The following is a 20,162-nucleotide window of genomic DNA, read 5'->3' as shown; positions in this document are numbered from 1 at the left end:
TACACTTATCTTGATGAGCACTGAAAAATGTATACCATTATTGTATCATTATATTGTACACCAGAAACTAATAAAACATTGTAGATTAACTGTACTTGAATAAAAAATTTAAAAAGCTACTCCTTCTTGTCTACCTTTTAGCTCTTTCAATCTATGGAAATCTTTATCTCATTAACCCTCCCTGAAATATTCTATGTATCTCATTACTAACAATTAAATTTGAACATCCGGGTAATTAATTTTCATTTAATTGGTTCAAGGTAGCTCATCAGGCAGTGGCTGTGCCTTGTATTCTGCATGTTGTTGATACTTTGATATTATGGTCAGTGGATTAACTTTGGATTCATACAAAAGACCAGGATAATGATCTGGCCATATGGTCCGGAGTAAGGTAATTAACTTGTCTGATAATTTTTCTCCCTTTTCAACATGGGGGGTTCTAATATATATATTCCATAGTTGTGCAGTTTGAATAATCAGATACAAAGTATGCAATAGGCACTAATTATTTTCTCTTTCACATTGCTTTTCCTCATATCATTATGTATAAATTAGCTACCCCATATAGAAATAATAGCACTGAAATGTTAATGAATAAAAATTCAAGCTATTACAATTTATATCAAATAGATTGCTAGTATCAGCAGTCTTGCACAGACACAAGAGAAATAATGATAATATCTAATATTATTTAGTGCTTACCATACTCTACAGGTGGTTCTAAACCTTCTACATGTATTCAGCTGTGAATCCTAAAGGTCCTAATGATTCTTCTATTATTGCTATTTTGCAAAAAAGAAACCATGTCTCTTTACAATTTGGAAAAAATACTGATAGGTTCTAAAGACTAATTTTAGGCATATTTTAATTCTTTTTTATTATCTGCCTACTGAAAAATTTGGTTGTCAGGTTCAAATTATTCTTAGAATTATTCCAGGGGCATATTACCATTTTTGTTATTTCTTTCTGTACCCAAGTTGTCTCACCCAAAATAGTCAAGGTTGAGCTACATTTCTGCCAACAGCTTCAAAGTTTTCTCCTAGTGCCTAGTACCCCCAGTCTTGACTGAACTAATTCTATTTCCTTTCTTTCTTATTGTTTACTCTTTTCCAATTCCTTCTCATTAGATTTGTTCCACATTGATGTGTAGGATCCTCTGGTATTTAGGTTTTCCAAATCACAACAAATCATACTTTTAATCACTCACTGTACATACAGAGTAGCAAAGGGCATGGAATAGTAACATATTTCCACTCTAGTGTATTCCTTTTGTTATATTTAAGTTGTACCTCTTTTCTCTTTACTTTTCTTTCTTCTGCTTAAAATTCAAGTTGCTCTATTGATTTATCTACCAATTCTTTTTCAGATATATCCTACAGACAACATGAATGCTATTATTATTTCCTTCATGAATTTCCCAAAATCATTCCAAAAAAAAAAAAAAAAAAAGGTTTGTTTCTGGGATCCCTGGGTGGCTCAGTGGTTTGGCGCCTGCCTTTGGCCCAGAGCAGGATCCTGGAGACCGGGGATCGAGTCCAGCGTCAGGCTCCAGGCATGGAGCCTGCTTCTCCCTCCTCCTGTGTCTCTGCCTCTCTCTCTCTATGTCTATCACAAATAAATAAATAAATAAATGAATCTTTAAAAAAAACAAAAACAAAAAAAGTCTGCTTTATTTTGACATCTGCTGAGGGACATAAGATCAATCATTGAATTGTACTAATGAAATGTAAAGTTATGTTATAAAATATTTGCAAAACTTGAAGAGGGAAAGCACCTATAAAATAAGTATATTTATAGATAAAAACTAAATTTATTATATATATATGCTTTTAAAAATTTGAAAGTCATGTTTATTTACTATAGTTTGGTTGGATGTTTACTTACCAGGTGATTATCTCATTAGATAAACTTCATTATCTCTGAGTAAAAGGTGGTGTTTGGTGTTTTCAATACAGTCAAAATAAATGCTTAATTTTGCTGTGGAAGATAATGAATTTCACCACACCAAGCAGCCCATGTGAGTGAGTCTTGATTCTAAGACTTTCCTATTTCCCTCATAAGCAAAGCATTCTCTCCTGATCTTTGAAACTAAAAGGAAATAAAATCATCATTGGCATTTATGTTGAAAAATGCTTTTGTTTCTTTTCTACCCAAAGTTGTAAATTCATTGGTTTCAGCATTGGAAATGTGTGTGTGTGTATATATATATATATATATATTTTTTTTCTGTTTAATTTCCAAGTGTCATTTAAAGTAGATTACCTGGGAGATTATAACCCCAAACCCTCCCTCACTTTGTCTATGGGATGAGATATTTCCCAGAAGAAAAGTTGGCCAATATCAGCTGAAAATGGCTTAGTTCCTTTCTAATCCTTAAAAATAAAGTTATGCCATGGTTCATAACTTTTTATACTCTGAGGAGTTTGAGCACAAACCAAGAGTTCACTTCTATTCAGTATTGAGAGGCCATAAATCATGTGCTTTTAATTTTGAAACAAATTCTAAGGAACAGCAGGAAATAATGTCTCAACAGAGCTTAAACTAGAAAATTTCATTGAAGCCTACCGTCAGGTTTAAAGTCTGCTTTAGTGCAGAATAAATTAATTGAACAGTGGGTGGCAAACTTCTTCTGTGCCACTTTACATCCAATGGCCCTACTTCCTCCTCTGGCCCCCGCTTGGCAAACAGTTTCCATAGACTTAACTCTGGGAGTAGGTGTAAGTTTATAACACTTCCTCCCACAAATACTGCAATGAGATTTGGGTTAAATAAAACTTTGAAAATAAGAAATAAAGTTATTTCTTACTTTTTATTATTTTAAGAAATAATTTTCTTATTTTCATATATAATCTAAATATCTAAAATAAATAATATGTTTTTGCAACCCACACAATCAAGTACAAAGAGATATACAAAGGAAAACATGGTTAAAATAGATACAAAGGGATGTATAATGAGTGAAGCTTGAGTTGCACATAATAGCACCATTGACCCTAGAAGAACATGAGCTTGAACCATGTGAGTTGATTTATATGTAGAGTTTTTTCAATAAATATAGTACAGTATTATAAAGGTATTTTCTCTTCCTTATGACTTTCCAAACAACTAGTATATTTTATTGTAAGAATACAGCATATGATACATAAAACATGTATAACATGCAAAATATGTGTTAATCGACTATTAAATGTTATTGGTAAGGCTTTTGGTCAATAGTAGGCTATTAATAGTTAAGTTTGGACAGGGAGGTGGAAGTCAAAAGCTATATGTGCCTCTGATCCCCACATTGTTCAAGGATGAACTGTAGATTATGAAAGGTATAACTGAAAGACTTCCTGGTCTGGATGAATTATTTGAGCAAAGACTTGAGGCAAACTGAGCATGTCTGAAAATGATGCATAGGTTTTGATGAGGATGCTGACCCACTTAGGAGAGAAGTGAGGAATTTGGTTGTATCAGGGCAATCGTAGTCTAAATAACATTGAAAACCATAGAACTGGTTATTCTTTCCCGTAGAAAAAAATATTATTTGTAAGTGGAAGAATATATGTTAGTAATTTGAGAGAAAACTCTTACAGTGCTTCTATGATGGCAAATTTGACCTTTTGTTGGAAAGAAATTTTTCTTATTTTCTACACAAAAAAAAGGTACTGATTTTCCACAAACAACATTGATGTGTTGGGATTTACAATGATTGTGGAGCTTGAATGGTGTGCGGGCAATACAAAATTACAAGGATTATGAAGTGGTCTGCCTTCTGTTGGTGGCATCAGAAGCCTAATATAAACTATAGGGTAGTTATTACTTGATCTACACAATTTAAGGTACACCATCAGGATGAGAGGTCTTCTCTTGCAGCTCATTCTCCAGAAGCCAAAACACAGACTCTGATGAAACTGAAGCCATGGGATTGAACATAGGTATGGCAAGGCTATAAAGGTAACAGAAAGCACAGCCCCTGTGGTCTTTTATGTCAAACAACAGAAACCTAAAAAGAAAAACGAAACTGAAATCTAAGATAGTGGTGTTTGGGGTTGAATCAGAATTTTGAGCACCCAAATGCCCTGAAACCTCTGCACAAACAGAATTAACTTCCTTCACCTTTCTAGAAAGGAACAGATTCTCATAGCCTGGAGATGAATTAATAACTTCACCTGAGTTGTTTCCTTGCAAAATGATGCTTATTTTCTTAAGGTCTGATAGGCTCGAGAAATTTTGATAAAATTTAATCTCCTTTCTCTCAGTCAATACCCAGAGCTTTATGGGGAGTTGGCCAAAGCAGAAATACATGATTGTATCTGTTTATATTTAGTTCCTTTTGACACTAACTGAAATGGAATGTTGTGGCATTAAAGCCCCAAATACAAAAGTCTCAAAAAAAGATAGGGGTTAAGGAAAATCTTCTCAGCAAATCTTCAACCAATGGATTTAGCTGTCTACTTTGTACACACCAAGAGATAACTAGAGGCATAGATCTATTCCAATTCATGGCAGTTGCTAATGGTTTCACTTGTTTTTAGGGATTTCGAATGTATGGGTACTAGGTGTGAATATATGAACAGACCACATGGACAAAATATATGGATAGACCTCATGGAGTTATACAAATGCTCACTACATGGTATATACTGCAGAGGAAATTCTCAATGGTGGTAGACAAGATTATATGTTTCATGGATCTCAGCCATCCTCCTTTCTCAGCTACCCAAGTTCTAACACATTGGTCAAGGCCTAAAGCAGCCATAGTGTGGGGCACCCGGGTGGCTCAGTCAGTTAAGCATCTAACTCTTGGTTTTAGCTCAGGTTGTATGATCTCAGAGTCATGAGATCAACCCTAACATGGGGCTCCACTCTCAGCATGGAGTCTGAAACTCTCTCTCTGTCTCTCTCTGCCCCTCCCCCACTCTCTCTTTCTAAAATAAATAAATAAATAAATAAATAAATAAATAAATAAATAATCTTTTAAAAATCTTAAAAATCAAGTAGTCAAGATGGCTTAGGAAGCACCCTATGAAGGCTGTTGTTAGGGGTGAAAAATGTGAAATTTACCTCATGAAGTTTCATTTGGCTTCTGTTAACACTGAGTACCAAATGTTTGTAGTTATTATGACCAAATTTAGTGTGTAAAACAACTAATTTATCATGTCCTTGGGTTCTATGGATCAGAAATTTATACATAGCATGGCTGGTCTATGTTCCATGATGTCTGGGGTCTCCTAGAAAATTCAAAGGCTGGGAGTGTTCACTAGCTAGCAGCTGAAATTATCTGGGACTATTTTGACTTATAACTCTGGCAGTTGATATTGGCTGTGGACCCAGACATCAGATGAGCTGTTGGCCATAAATTCTACATCTAGTCTCTACATATGGTCTCTCCATATGGACTACTTAGGAAATATTGCTATGACCATCTTTGGAGGCTACTGTCTGTCACACCAACATTGAGTGCCCAACATGTACACTCTTCAGGGAGATACAGTACTCAGTCCTGTGGTGGCAAGTTGATTATAGTTAAAACCTTCCATCATGGAGAAAACAGAATTTTTCTTCACAGAAATAGACATTTATTCCAGATATGGATTTGTCTTTCCTGCTTATAATATTTGTATGAGCAGCACAATGCATAGACTTATGGAACATCTTATTAACTATCATGACATTTCACTTAGGACTGATTCTGATCAAGTAATCAGAGTAAAAGAACCATGGTAGTGGACATACACACAGGAATTCATTGATCCTACCATATACTCTGTTATAGACTAAATGGAGTTCCTGAAAATTCATGTATTGAATACATAAATCCAAGAAAGTCAGCACATGAATATTTAGAGATAGGGCCTTTAAAGAGGCAATTAAGTTAAAATGAGGCCTTTAGGGTGGGCCCTAATCCAGTGTGACAGGTATCTTCAAAAGAAAAAATCTGGACATACAGAGTAAGTACCAAGAATGTGTGTGTACAGAAAGAAGGCCATGTGAGGACACATGGACAAGGCAGCCATCTATTAAGCCAAGGAGACAGATCTTTGGGGAAACCAAACCCGCCAGTACTTTGACCTTGGACTTCTAGACTCCAGAACTGACAGAAAATATATTTCTGTTGTTTAAGTCACCCTGTCTGTGATATTTTGTCATGGTAGCCCTAGCAAACTCATCCATACACCATTTCTCTACAGTAACTGATTAGATACAACGAAGAAAGGCTTACTGAAGAGAGTTGCCAACTGAGAAATAGCACCTTGAAAAACTGGAGTTTTAACTTCGAAGATGGTTGACCAAGATTTTATTCCTCCCATAGCCATGATAAACAGTTATAGAATCCTATGGAATAGAAAGATGTATATGCAAATACCTCTTTTATTATTATACTAAAGTCCTTTATAGAATTTTTGCTTCCTGTGCCAGCATTTTTCAGCTCAGCTGGCATCTAGGTTTCAGTTATAGAGGTTCTGCTTTCATTAAGGGGCACAAAAATTGTTTTATTGAACTGGAAATTGAAGTTATCACCTGAATACAGAGGGCTCGTCATGCCTCTACTAAACCAAAAGACAAAAGGGGGCTAGATCAATTGGTATTGATAATATCAGATCTATTTGTCTGACACAGTAGAGCATGAATGATCAATATCTGGAATGCAGAACATCTCTTAAAATTTCCATAACATAGCAAAAGTTAATTTAAAAAAAATGGCAGGACCATTAAAGATTCAGAATTTCAGGAATGAAGATTTGGTTCACATGAGTAGATAGTGAACTCCAATAATAAAAGTTAGCCCGAAATGAAAGGCAAGAATGATGAGGCAGTGGAAGAAATAAAGGTATAAATATTAACTAATTCTCAATATCAATTACAGAAAAAAAGACACTTGTAGCAATATATTGAGTAATTTTACACTCTGTTCTTAGGGTTACAGATTTTTGGGGAAGGATTATACCTGAACTAGAAGAGAAACTAACATTGAAATTAACTTTGTCTAGAATGTTGAGGATGATACTTTTCCTTCTGGAAGGAAGAGAATGAGACTACGTTAGTAGAAGCCATCTTGTTCAGTGAAAGGATGAAGATAATCTTCTTTCTTAATCAGGTTCAAATATCATACAGAAGAGTGTTTATGAATGCCAAATACTCGTGTAACTGGTACCCTCAGCTCAAAAACCTACCTTCATATGCTCTGCCTTGAGATGTTGGGAGTAAAATCTACCCATATTTCTTATCTACTAATTGGTTTCCTATTAGTTTCTGTCAATAGGAGCATACTCTTGTGATAGTGGAAGTCAAGAGGAGGTGGGAAAAGACTTCATTACATGTTCAAAATAAATTATCAATTTAAGGAGGACTTGGGACAGGTATGTGAGGAGAATAGAGTAACAATGACATGAAAAAAAATAAAAATTGTCCAATTATCAATAATATTGTAACAACTATGTATAGTAGCAGATGATAATTAGACTTATTGCAGCTGAAATTATCTGGGACTATTTTGACTTATAACTCTGGCAGTTGATATTGGCTGTGGACCCAGACATCAGATGAGCTGTTGGCCATAAATTCTACATCTAGTCTCTACATATGGTCTCTCCATATGGACTACTTAGGAAATATTGCTATGACCATCTTTGGAGGCTACTGTCTGTCACACCAACATTGAGTGCCCAACATGTATACTCTTCAGGGAGATACAGTACTGTGGGGATCATTTCAAAATGTATAAAAATATTGAATTGGGATGCCTGGATTGCTCAGCGGTTGAGTGTCTGCCTTCAGGGCATGATCCCAGATTGCCTGGATTGAGTCCCACATCGGGCTTCTTGCATGGAGCCTGCCTTTCCCTCTGCCTCTTTCTCTGCCTCTCTCTCTGTGTCTCTAATGGATAAATAAATAAAATCTTTAAAAAAATAAATAGGAAAAAATAAAAATAAAAATATTGAATCACTGTATGTACACCTGAAATGAATAGGATATTGTATGTCAATAATATTTCAATTAAAAATGAAATAAAAACATTTTTTAAAAATAATACAATTGTCCAATCAGAAGGGAGTCTAAGAAAATGCTAAAGATTCTGAGCTCCAATCTGGGGCTAGCTAGCTTTTTGCAATCACTGTACATTCCTTGTATATATCATTTCTTATTAACTTAGGGCTCAGGGTGGAATCCTAAAGTGAAATTCTGGAATGCTTTTAATATGAGTTCCCTCCCTTCCAAAAATAAATGATGACACCACACTTTCCTCAAGGCATTCTTCATCTCCATGTTTCTCAGTGTGTAGATCAGAGGATTGAACATAGGAGCAATGATGGTGTAGAAAAGAGCAAACACTTTGTCTTCTGGAAAAGTTGTGGCTGGGCGAATGTAAATGAAGAGAACCGGCACAAAGAACAGAACCACAACTGTGATATGGGAACTGCAAGTGGAAAGAGCTTTGGTGCGGCTCTCTGCAGGGTAGGCCATGATGGTGTATAATATCAGAAAATAGGACACCATCAAAATCACAAAAGTCAGCAGAGCGATCAGACCTGAATTAACAATTACCAAGAGACCAATTTTACGTGTGTCAGTGCAGGCCAGCTTCAGTAAAGGATACACATCACAGAAGTAGTGATCTAGCTCATTGGGGCCACAGAACGGGAGGAAGATGGTGAGAAGGAACTGACTGGCGGAGTGTATAAATGCCCCCGTACAGCAGGCTGTGATAATTGCATTACATCTTTGTCTGCTCATGATGATGGTATAGTGCAAGGGCTTGCAGATGGCCACGTAGCGGTCATAGGCCATCCCTGTGAGGATAAAGATCTCAACACCTCCAAGAAAGTGCAGGATAAAAAGCTGTGTCATGCAGTGACTGTAGGAAATGGTCTTCCTTTCTGTCAGTAAATCAGTCATTAGTTTAGGTGTCACTGTTGACGTGTAGCAAAGGTCAGAGAGTGAGAGGTAATTAAGGAAGAAATACATGGGTTGCTCAATTAGCTGACTGCACATGATAGAAATCATTATGAGCAAATTTCCTACCCAAATAGCAAGGTAGCAAAATAAAACTAATACAAAGCAGAGGATTTCAATGTTCTTGTTTTGAGACAGTCCCAAGAGAATAAACACAGTGATGTTGTTCCTATTTTCCATGATCCACTGCAATAAAAATGTGTAACAGTCCCCTGAAAAGACATAATGTACAAGTCAATGTCAGACATGCACATGGAGAATATGGATGATGAAACTGGTATCCTGAAGCCATATTTAATGGATATGATCACAGAACTTTAGAAAATAAAATCTGATATTTAATGTTTTTTTTTTTTTTTCTGATTAGTCTCATGAAATTTCTATAAGTCAGTCTTTCAGGACATTTTGTTTGATCTTAACATTAATAAAAATGAGTGAATTCAATCAGTAAATTTTTTAAAAGTCTAAAAATTACTATTCACTGCCAAACATTTTCCAATTCTAAAGGAATATACAACAAAGTCCTTGAAAGAGATATTTCTCTGGGTTCTTACAAACTCAAATTTGTTAAAGATGCAAGTATAAGTCATTAAAGTTGTTAAATGATATAGAAGCAAATGGAAAGCTTGACAGTGCTCACTAGTGGAATCTATTCTTCAAAATAGTTACATACTGAGATAGAAAATAAAACTAAAGATTTATATAAAACATATATATTTACAAAGTAGAAGATAAAAAAAATCTCTATAGGAGACCCCAGAGTTGGTTTGAATAATTTTTCAATTGCTTGTTTATCTTTTTCTTAGTGATTTGTGACAGTAAAATGATGATGTTTTATATGGAAAGTTTATTTTTATAGGCACATCAATACAAATCATATATTTAAACAAACCACAGAATAAAGCAATAGTTAAATCCAAAAGGAAGAAGAGCAGAAGGCAATTTTACCTTTGTGGTTTTGTTCCTAACTCAGTGTATCATAATTTGCAAGTCAATTTCTTCACAGTGCTTTGAATAATAGTATGACTTTCTTTTCAATATTTGTTCAATGCATGCCTTTTGCCAAACCCTTAAAGACTCTTGATGCTGCATAATTCAAAGAAAAAACACATGGGAAAAGGTTTATATGAAGACAAACAGTTGGGACCCAGGTTCCAATACTAATAATACCAGTGTGTGAATTTGGATACAAATCAATTTTTTTTTAATTTAAATTATCTCATTTGTAAAATAAGAAAATCTGATAGAACTTTGCCACAGAGTGGTTGAGAAACAAACAAATCAAGAAATGACCTTTGCTTTATTAACATTGGAGTATTAATTGCTGATTTTTAATCTTAGTGCTAGTGTTACCAAATTAGTAAAGTTGCCAATATTGATGCCCAGTAACTATGACTCCCATGTAGAAAATGAAATTTTAATATCATAAAATTATTTTGAGCAGGAAGGTAACTTTGAGATCTGCACTAACCAAATATCCTAGTTCCAAATAGAAGGGATTTTAATTAAATGTATACAGATAATACAGGGCACACTTGGCTGCCTTACTCACTGCATGTAAATCTTGGTTTGGGGCTTGTGAATTTGAGCCTCACGCTGGGCATACAGATTACTGAAAAAATATAAAATTGTTTAAAAAGCTAAAAAAAGTATATAGAAAATAGAATGAATAAGGATAGCTTCAATCTCTTCATCATTTAGCAATTATATTAAACCTACAGGATTTGATATGTGAAAAGAGTAGTTTAGTTGTGGTTGACCTATAGCTTCTGCTAACTTAGTTTAAGCCTCAGGGTAATAAAAATATAATAGAACTGATAACCACATGACTGAATTATTTTTTCTATAAATTTTGACCTCAAAATGCATCACCAATACTTACCATCTTTCTTTAAAATTTGTGATATGTCTTCTGACTGAATCTTATAGTTATAATTTCTCATCAATTAATTATTAAATCCTCCCCTCATTACTCTCTTTTAGAGATTAAGAACCCACCAAATATAAAATTCCTTTGCAATGGGGCCTTAAAACAAGTGAATGTATTTCTTCGGTACAATTTTAAGATTTAGAATTAACTTAGAAAGAATGATTAAAAAGTTAGGTTTCATGCTTCCAATGACACTATGTAAATTTCTTCTTACCTATAAGTAAATACACAGTCTTTTAGAAATAATACTTAAAATACTGGTTTGGTAAATTCTTATTTTATTTTATTTATTTATTTTTTCATTTATTTGTGATAGTCACAGAGAGAGAGAGAGAGAGAGAGGCAGAGACACAGGCAGAGGGAGAAGCAGGCTCCATGCACCGGGAGCCCGATGTGGGACTCCATCCTGGGTCTCCAGGATCGCGCCCTGGGCCAAAGGCAGGCGCCAAACCGCTGCGCCACCCAGGGATCCCCTGGTTTGGTAAATTGTTAAAGTAATTGCTTGTTCATTTGGATGGACATAAATGAAACCATTTCTAATCATATGCGGTGAAATAAACAACCACCTGAATTGTTTTTCTTCTTTCTCTCTCCCAAAATTAAACAAGAAAATTTTGCTTCATACATGAAATTAATCCTCAGTAGAAACTAGTTGTTAGAGTATGCAGGTAGAGCCAGTCATTCTGTCTTCATTTGATACCAAATTATTTTTCCAACTAAATAAATGTGTGGTCTAACCTCCTAACAAAACAATACTGCTAAATATGGGGCTTAATTTCCAATTTTCTCCATTCTCAAGTCCACAAATATGTTTAATTTCCCTATTTTTTTCATTTCAGTGTCTCCAAACTTGTGTGGTTCACCAAGTGTAGACTACTGTCTATATTTCTAGCCTTTAAACTTTATCCTACTTAATTTTTTAAAGATTTGTTTACTTATTTTAGAGAGAGAGAGAGAGAGAGAGCACAGTAAGGTGGAGGGACAAAGAAAGAAGGACAGAATCCTCAAGCAGGCTCCTGGGGCTCAATCTCAGGACCCTGAGATCATGATCTGAGTCAAAATCAAGAGTTGGATGCTTTACCTACCAAGCCACTCAGGCACTCCTCTAGCTTCTCAATTTCAGAGTGCAAGAGGATTTCTAATTTTTACCTTTGACTCAGTCATCAATTTTAAGTGTGAACTCTGAACTTCATTTCCCTCAACACTTTTGTCTAAAATATAGACAAGTTATTTGTTGCCTAAATAAATCAGAGTTATGAGTTTCAAATTTAAAAATAGTTGTGAGTACTTCTGAAAAAATATTATCTAAATGAATATGGTATTAAGCCCAGTTTGATGCACATGCAAGGGTAATAATACCTTACAGAAATGAAAATTAGTTGAAGCTTTCCTGATAAAATATACATAGAACACTTAACTAGTATTTAGCAAAATAGAATTTGAAACCAGAGTTTTCTGAATCTAGAGCCTGAGTTCATACATAAAAGACATGGTATCAAAGTGACAAAATAAATTTAATGTTAAAAACTCCTTTTCTCTCATTACCTAATTATTTCATGCAAAACTAGATAACCTCCAAAATTATGGTCCTTAAACCATTTCAGCCATTCTAATTTTGATATGCAGATGACAGAATGAGATAACGAATTAAGCCAAACTCTCTTAGTCTATAAAATACAAAAATACTCAAACAAAACCACAAACTCAATCGACTCCTCTATCCTGCATATGTAGCACACTTATAAAGAGTGAGAAAGTTATGCTCACATAAATGAATAAAAAGCACTGAAGCTTGTCATGTTCTCAGACATGAACAGTGCTATTACAGCCACAAATTGTCCCTTTGTAAGAAGAGTGGTTAGACAAAAGAGATTATAATTTCTTCTCTGCTATAGCTCTTCATTCAGCTTAGGAACTTGCATTCACTTGTTCTAGGGTCCCTATCTTAAAAAAGGATAAATCTAGTCTTGATAATTTATATGTTTCAGTTAAGATCTTGCACAGCCTTTGGGCTCTCTGCTATTGTTAAAGTTCTGAAAAACCTTGAACATAATGGGGTGAACCAGGTTGGGTTTATATTATGGCTTTGCTGTAAATGAATATATGGCCTCATTCCATTACTTTACTACACTATTAGTAGGTCTAATAATTTTTATGTTAGCTTACAATTTGAATGTTCCCACGTGCCTAGCAAAAACTTTTAAATCTTCACAATAATTCTAAGAAGTAAATATTACTAATAAGCTCATTTTATAAAAAAGGAAACCAAGCCATGGAGAAATTAAGTAATTAGTTCAAGACCATTGACCTAATTAGTAGAGTCAAGATCTGAAACAACATGTCTCACTTAGCAAAATGTTATGTACTTACCATAGTTACTGACACTTAGTGAGTACTCAACAGATATTTGATACTCTCAGTACTTAAGAGTGCCCAACTGACCATTTTTAATCTATGCCAAAATAAACCCTATACATTCTTAATTTTTGTGATCCTAAATTCCTGAAGGACAGAGAGACTGTCTTACGTTCTGCCTTGAAATATTAAGAAATGGTTGCACAAATTTAAATTCTAGCCATGTCTCTCTGATCTGTATGATCTTTGGCATGTACTGTTTTTTTTCTCAGATCACTATATTGGCAGTGGATAAATATATGGCTGGCGAGTACATCTACCTGCTGACAATGCTGTGAGAATTAATTGGATAAAATGTGTAAGTCACCCAGTACATGGTAGGGACTTGATAACTATTTCTAATTACTTTATCTTTGTTCTACCTCTTGTTAAATATAGGCCACCATTTATTTAACTAATAGTAAATGTTTGTAAATGATTTTAAAAAAACTTCAATGATTTCAAATGGTCTATAAATAATATACTCCATAATGGAAATTTTTGTCTTGAAATTGATTCCCAGAAACCAGGGAAGGCAACAAAATAAACAGAGATAAGGTAAACAGAGAGTCAAGTTTTGAGATACTTTCATCTGAATTTTTTGGTAATGTGAGTAGGGTCTTCAGTTAAATTAATTCTTGGGGCACTTTTTTCTTTTTTTCTGAAGGAGGAGGGAGGGATCAGTAATCATGATAGTGGTTACTGCAGGGAGTTTATTTGTCCTTTGAATTTTGGCTTTATCACTTTCTTGGTAACCTGAATCACTTTTTGCTTAATCAATACTTTGTTAACTTTACCCCAAAAGTCCTAAAAGTGTTTTTTTGTTTTTTTGTTTGTTTGTTTGTTTGTTTGAGATTTGCTATCCACCTAAGCATCATTTCCTGTTGACTGTGTGCCTATCTCTTTAGAATGTCATATGACACTCTCAATGGGCATCTGTTTTGTTTTGTTTTTAAGATTTATTAATTTATTTGATAGAGTACACAAGCAAGGAGAGTGGCAGGCAGAGGGAGAGGGAGAAGCTGAGCAGGGAGCCAGGCATAGGATTCAATCCCCGGACCCTGGGATCATGACCCAAGTCAAAGGGAGATGCTTAACCAACTGAGCCACCAGGCAAACGGTCAGCTCTCTGAATTTATCACTGCCCCGACCTCAAAACAAACTAATCTATAAAAATCAGAGAAGATGCCTGTATGTAACTTGAACTGGGATTCAGTCTGTTAGCTATACAATGGAGGCAAAAAATACATTTAGTGGATATCACAGAGTCACGCAGGATAATGGGAAGGGAGGAGAAATAATTTACCATACATTGTTCTTCTACTTTGTTGTGGCTTCATTCCTACTTCTTCCTTCCAGTGTCCTCTCTCTCTTCACTGAAATTCTGGTCACTCACCTACTGTTCAGAGCATTTCATTTCAGCTTCTTGAATTCACATTTCACTGAGCATAACTCATTAGCCAATCACAGAAAGAAAGCTTGTATTATTTTAGAGACAACTGACACCACTTAACCAATGTTCGCACAAAGGTATGAGAAGCCATACCTTTAGGGTGACAGCTTGAAGTGAAGTGGAATAATTTTATATCCAAAGAGATCAAATCACAATCTGTATTTTCATCATTAAAATTATTTCTAGAGATGTCCAAGCTCATGGGGTTAATTAATACTTAATAGAGAATACATTCTAAAATGACATTTCTTTTATTCTACAGCATGGACTGTTCTTTCCAAGTAGTTTGGATTTACCTTTCCAAATATGAGTTCACCAGGCAGATTTCCTTTAGATCTAAGTTATCAGACCAAGTGCCCCTAAAATAGGATCTGGATTATAAACAGTGTGCAAGCCACAATTAATATTGCATGTGATTTAGGAATTTGTCATTAGAAATTCCTCCTGGGCCCTAATGACTGAATTCCCCTGCACTTAAGGAATCTTGCAGTGAAAACAAATTTGGGGAACTTTTTTCTTTAAGGGCCTTATCCCTTCTGTAATCTCTATAAACTGACAGGAGTGTAGGACAACCCTGGCCCTCTTGGTGGCCAAAGGTCTTCATCTCTCCTCAAAAAGTGTCTTTATTGTATTTTCTAAGAAAATTGTTTTATCTTTTTTTAATTTTCCAGTTATAATTTCTAGAAAAATTATAAATGAATAAAGCTTAGTATTATTTCATATTACTTTTAGTTTAGAAAAAAATAATTTATTTTTAGAGAGAGAAGAGAGAGCATGAGCAGGAGGAAGAGCAGAGGGAGAAGGAGAGAATCCTCAAGCAGACTCCCCACTGAGTGTAGAGCCTGACGAAGGGTTCCATCCCATGAACCTGAGATCAGGAGCTGAGTTGAAATCTAGAGTTGGATGGTTAGCTGGCTAGACCACCCAAGCATCCCTGGTTTAGAAGATTTTTAAAAAGTAATTTGAAAAAGAAAACTTGTGTTTGAACAAAATTTGCATTTGAAAAATTTTATTTTTTCCCAAAATTTTTATACCTGCATGTAAAGTTTGAGCTGATTTCCAATGTGCTTGTTGTGTGAGCAGAATAAATCATGCAAATGCATACTGAGAGTTTGTTGTGTGTCATACACTAAGTACTCCTGCTTAATCTCTACAAGAACTCATTGTGTTCTTATTTTACTCAGGAGAAAACTCTGTAATAGCTAAGATAAATGCTTGGCCTAACTAAGATCACTAGGCAAGGAGGAGATTGCAGATAAATATTAAAAGAATAGCTAGTTCTGGGGAAGGGGAGGAGTGAGGACAGGGTGATTGACTCTAGAGATGATAGCGGTATTCTAATTTTTTATTCATATGGAGATTACAGTGATATTTCCTTCTCAGTTCACTCCCCCACCCTGGCCCCCATCTCTCTCTCTCTCTCTCTCTCACATACAAACACAGACACACAAGTTTCTTTGTGTGTTCTTTTTTTTTTTTTAGATTTTATTTATTTATTCATAGAGACAAGAGAGAGAGAGAGAGAGAGAGAGAGAGAGAGAAGCAGAGACACAGAGGGAGAAGCAGGCTCCACACAGGGAGCCTGACGTGGGACTCGATCCCGGGTCTCCAGCATCTTGCCCTGAACTGAAAGTGATGCTAAACAGCTGAGCCACCCAGACTGCCCTTCTTTGTGTGTTCTATTTCATTAATTAAATATGGGGAAAATACATGGCAAGACATATCTAAGGCACTGTAGTTGCCCAGGGTAGAATGTGATATTCGATTTGCCTTCAAAGAATTAACTTGAAAGCAAGTCTAGGTATTTCATTTGGTTTGGTCTTTTCCCCACCCTCCTAAGGAAATCTGTTTTTTTTTTTTTTAACTTTATTGAGGAATCATTCACAAATATATCATATATATTTAAAGTGTAAAATGTGATGATTTTATGTACATATACATTGTGGAATTATTAATAATGCATTATTACCATCACTTCACATAATTAACCACTATTTGTGTGTGGGGTGAGAAGGCTTATGATCTACCCTCAGCAGCTTTGAAGGATACAAAATCGTATTATTAGCTGTAGTCTCCATATTGTGGTGGCATCCTCAGAACAGGATTCTTTTCATATCTGAAAGTTTCTACCCTTTGACCTAGGTTACCCCACTAAAACCTTATTCAAGACATTCTGACATTTTGCTTAAAGATGCCTTCTCTAGTCTAGGTCCTGTTTTCACAGTTATTCCTATTTTCAGCTCAGGACGTCCATGGGATCCCCTCTGAGCTTCTGATTTCCCAAACATGTGGTCATCTCCAGGCTCTGCTCTACAGCCCCTACCTTTGAATCTTTCTAGTAAAGTTCCTCACCACTGAAGATCATTTGCTCCTAAGAACTCATCATCCTCCAAAGTGCAAACATCCAAATGCATCTTCCTTTACTGGCTTTTTAGAAAATGTCAATTTTATTTATTTTTTTATTTATTTATGATAGTCACACAGAGAGAGAGAGAGAGAGAGAGGCAGAGACACAGGCAGAGGGAGAAGCAGGCTCCATGCACCGGGAGCCCGACGTGGGATTCGATCCAGGGTCTCCCGGATCGCGCCCTGGGCCAAAGGCAGGCGCCAAACCGCTGCGCCACCCAGGGATCCCGAAAATGTCAATTTTAAAAAGTTTATCAAACATAGTATCCCTGTAGCTAGATAGTATATATATTAGTATATATCATGTATATATACATATGCATTTTTTCAAACCACTTTTTCAGTCATCATAGTATCACTAACTGTTGAAATAGGCATAAAGACAAGATAAAACCAATTTCTCTCCTTCTGCTTCCAGCAATATTTACATTCAATGTAGATGGAGTATTTTAATATGATTTTTGGTCTTTGCTTTTTTTTTTTTTTACATTTTTGGACATCATATGTGTTTTATGACTTCTTATCAGGAATTTCTTATTCCTTAATTTTATAATTATAGTATTTTTTGTGTGTGCATTAAATTCTTAATGGAAAATACCTTAGTGGAAAATTTCAGGGTCTTCGGTGATACAATACAAACATTTCATAAAAATTCTGCATATTGACATTGATGAGAAATACAATTAATCAATAACATCTTTTTTCTTGCTCATATTATTGATCAAAATGGGAATTAAAGGCATCTTTGGAATTGATTTCAATACAAAGGTCTTAATAGAGTAGCATTTGAGAGGTCAATGTAACATAAATAGGTTATGACTTAAAAATGAATATTAACTCATAAAGCACAGCAGGAGGAAAGTTGTTGAAAGAAGACTATGCTCCTCATAAATACTGCTGTGATATATTAGAAAAAAGTCTAGCTGGTTTTATTCACAAAATATATTTTGTATAGGTTAAGTTTGGATAGAATCTGGGCAACTCCAAAGGTTAATTAAATATGTATTTGCTAATTCCTATCTTGTATAGTTAAGCATCAATTTTAATATTTTGGGAGAATTTATTAAAAATTGTGTTTCTCGGGACGCCTGGGTGGCTCAGCAGTTAGACGGCTGCTTTCTGCTCAGGTCATGATCCCAGGATTCGGGATTGACTCCCTCATTGGGCCCTCTGTGGGGAGCCTGCTTCTCCCTCTGCCTATGTCTCTGCCTCTCACTCCGTGTCTCTCTCATGAATAAATAAATAAATAAATCTTTTAAAAAATTATGTTTCTCAAAAAACATGCTATCTTCTCTGTGGGTTCCTTTCTTCAAGAAGATGGTCAGGAAAAAAAACATCATGAATACAGAGGCATTTAGAAAAAAATATGGAAATAGTTATATGACTTCTGTTATAGATGACTGATATCTTAAGCAATAACTACTCCATGTATCTTAGCCATAATCAATATCTCAAATGCATTTCAATTTATCATTTTATAATTGACATTAATAACTTTAATTATCAGTTTTATATTGTAAATGAAGAGTATACGATGCATAGATGTTTGTTGATTTGACCAGACTCATGTCATTAAAAAATGGTAGACTGCCATGCAAATAAAAGTGTAAGGACTCCTGATTTGATGCTCATTCTTTTCCTTAAGTGATACTAAAGGTGGCTCTTGAGGATGAAGACAAAATATACCAATTATCTGTATTCTGACTTTCCCTTAAGTTTTTTATACCAATTCATCACTTATGGTGGTATGAAATTTTTCAGTAAAGTAAAATATTTGAGCACATGTGGGTAGTAAATATTAGGCTGATATGAAGGTGTCTTTTTATTTTTTGCATAAATTAAAGACAATAAGACTAAGAGTAAAACTTATCATTCTTATTCTTTTTCTCTCAAAACCTTAGACATTGCTACACTCTCTTGCTACTTGATATTAGTGATGTGGTGTAAGCCAGCACAACATTATTTTTTATTAATAATTTGCCTAAATTGTAATTTATATAATTCTTCTTCACATAAACTTGCTATGATTTTCATTTCTTATATTTTCTCTCCCTTTCCTTCCCCCTCATTGTTTTTTAAAATTTTATTTATTTTAGGGGGAAAGAGAGCACAAGTGGGAGAGGCAGAGGGAGAGGGAAAGAGAGTCCTCAAGCAGACTATACCTTGCCTTAAGAGGAAAAAAATGAATACAAGAATTATGCTAAAGGAAAATTTATTTTTTAAGAGTTCAATCGGCCTTATTCCTTGTCTATTAGGATGGAAATGGAATTCATTTATCATGTCTACATATCAAGGCAAGTTGATATGTGCAGTTTCTCCCAAATGTAGTCTTGAGTTCCCTCAACTAAGTGAGCTGTACTGGAAAGGGATATGATCTATTAATTTTCTCATCTTTTCTTTTCACATTCTGAATATCTGTGATGTAATAAACACTATAACAGAAATGTAAATAGCCGCTTGTTCCATTGTCCCTGCCTATGATAATTCAAGGGAGATGGGGTAGGAGTGGGTGCTGCAGTCCCAGAGGACAAGTATAACCTTCCCTTTTTCTTTGGTTTAGAACTAAATTATCTGTGTGGATTTTTTTTTCATCACATAATTTATTTCACATAAGATTTAGATAAACATTCTGTAGGAAATAAACTTCAATAACAAAAAAAAATATTTTTTAACTTCTGAAAACCATTTTAATCTTCTTCATTTCTACAGAATGCCAAAATGTTGTCAAATCTTTATGTTTAAATTTCACATGCAAATGAATGTTAAAATTCACAATCAGCTTCACAACTTCAAAACTGCCTACTGTATATGACATAACCACCATTCCTTTAGCCATATGTTAAATATACATATGCCCTTACCCAATCTCAGTTCCACTAGTAAAATAGTCACTTTACTCATAATTCCTCAGTTCATCATCTCTGACATTCATAAAGTGATTTGATTTCAATGATCTGAAAGCTAATAGAGACCTCTCTGATTCCAAGTCCAATTTTGCTCTTGCATAAAGTTTTTATTTAGCATATTGAGTAGGACAAA

General features: G+C 34.9%; 1 protein-coding gene across 1 annotated transcript; it reads right to left on the bottom strand.

The window, feature by feature from the left end:
- Positions 1-8,136: 8,136 nt before the first annotated feature.
- LOC112912014 (olfactory receptor 4P4-like) lies at positions 8,137-9,120 on the bottom strand. Its single transcript, XM_025988741.2, has one exon. The coding sequence runs from the start codon at positions 9,118-9,120 to the stop codon at positions 8,137-8,139; it is 984 nt and encodes a 327-aa protein (XP_025844526.1).
- Between the last annotated feature and the right edge of the window lie 11,042 nt (positions 9,121-20,162).

This window comes from Vulpes vulpes, chromosome 5, assembly GCF_048418805.1.
Source record: "Vulpes vulpes isolate BD-2025 chromosome 5, VulVul3, whole genome shotgun sequence".
Taxonomy (NCBI): Eukaryota; Metazoa; Chordata; class Mammalia; order Carnivora; family Canidae; genus Vulpes; species Vulpes vulpes.
Note: the sequence above shows the minus strand (reverse complement) of the source record. Positions and strands in the feature narration are given on the sequence as shown.

Excerpts from the sequence above, each read along its gene's own strand:
- LOC112912014 (XM_025988741.2), bottom strand. The coding sequence starts at position 9,120 with ATGGAAAATAGGAACAACATCACTGTGTTTATTCTCTTGGGACTGTCT.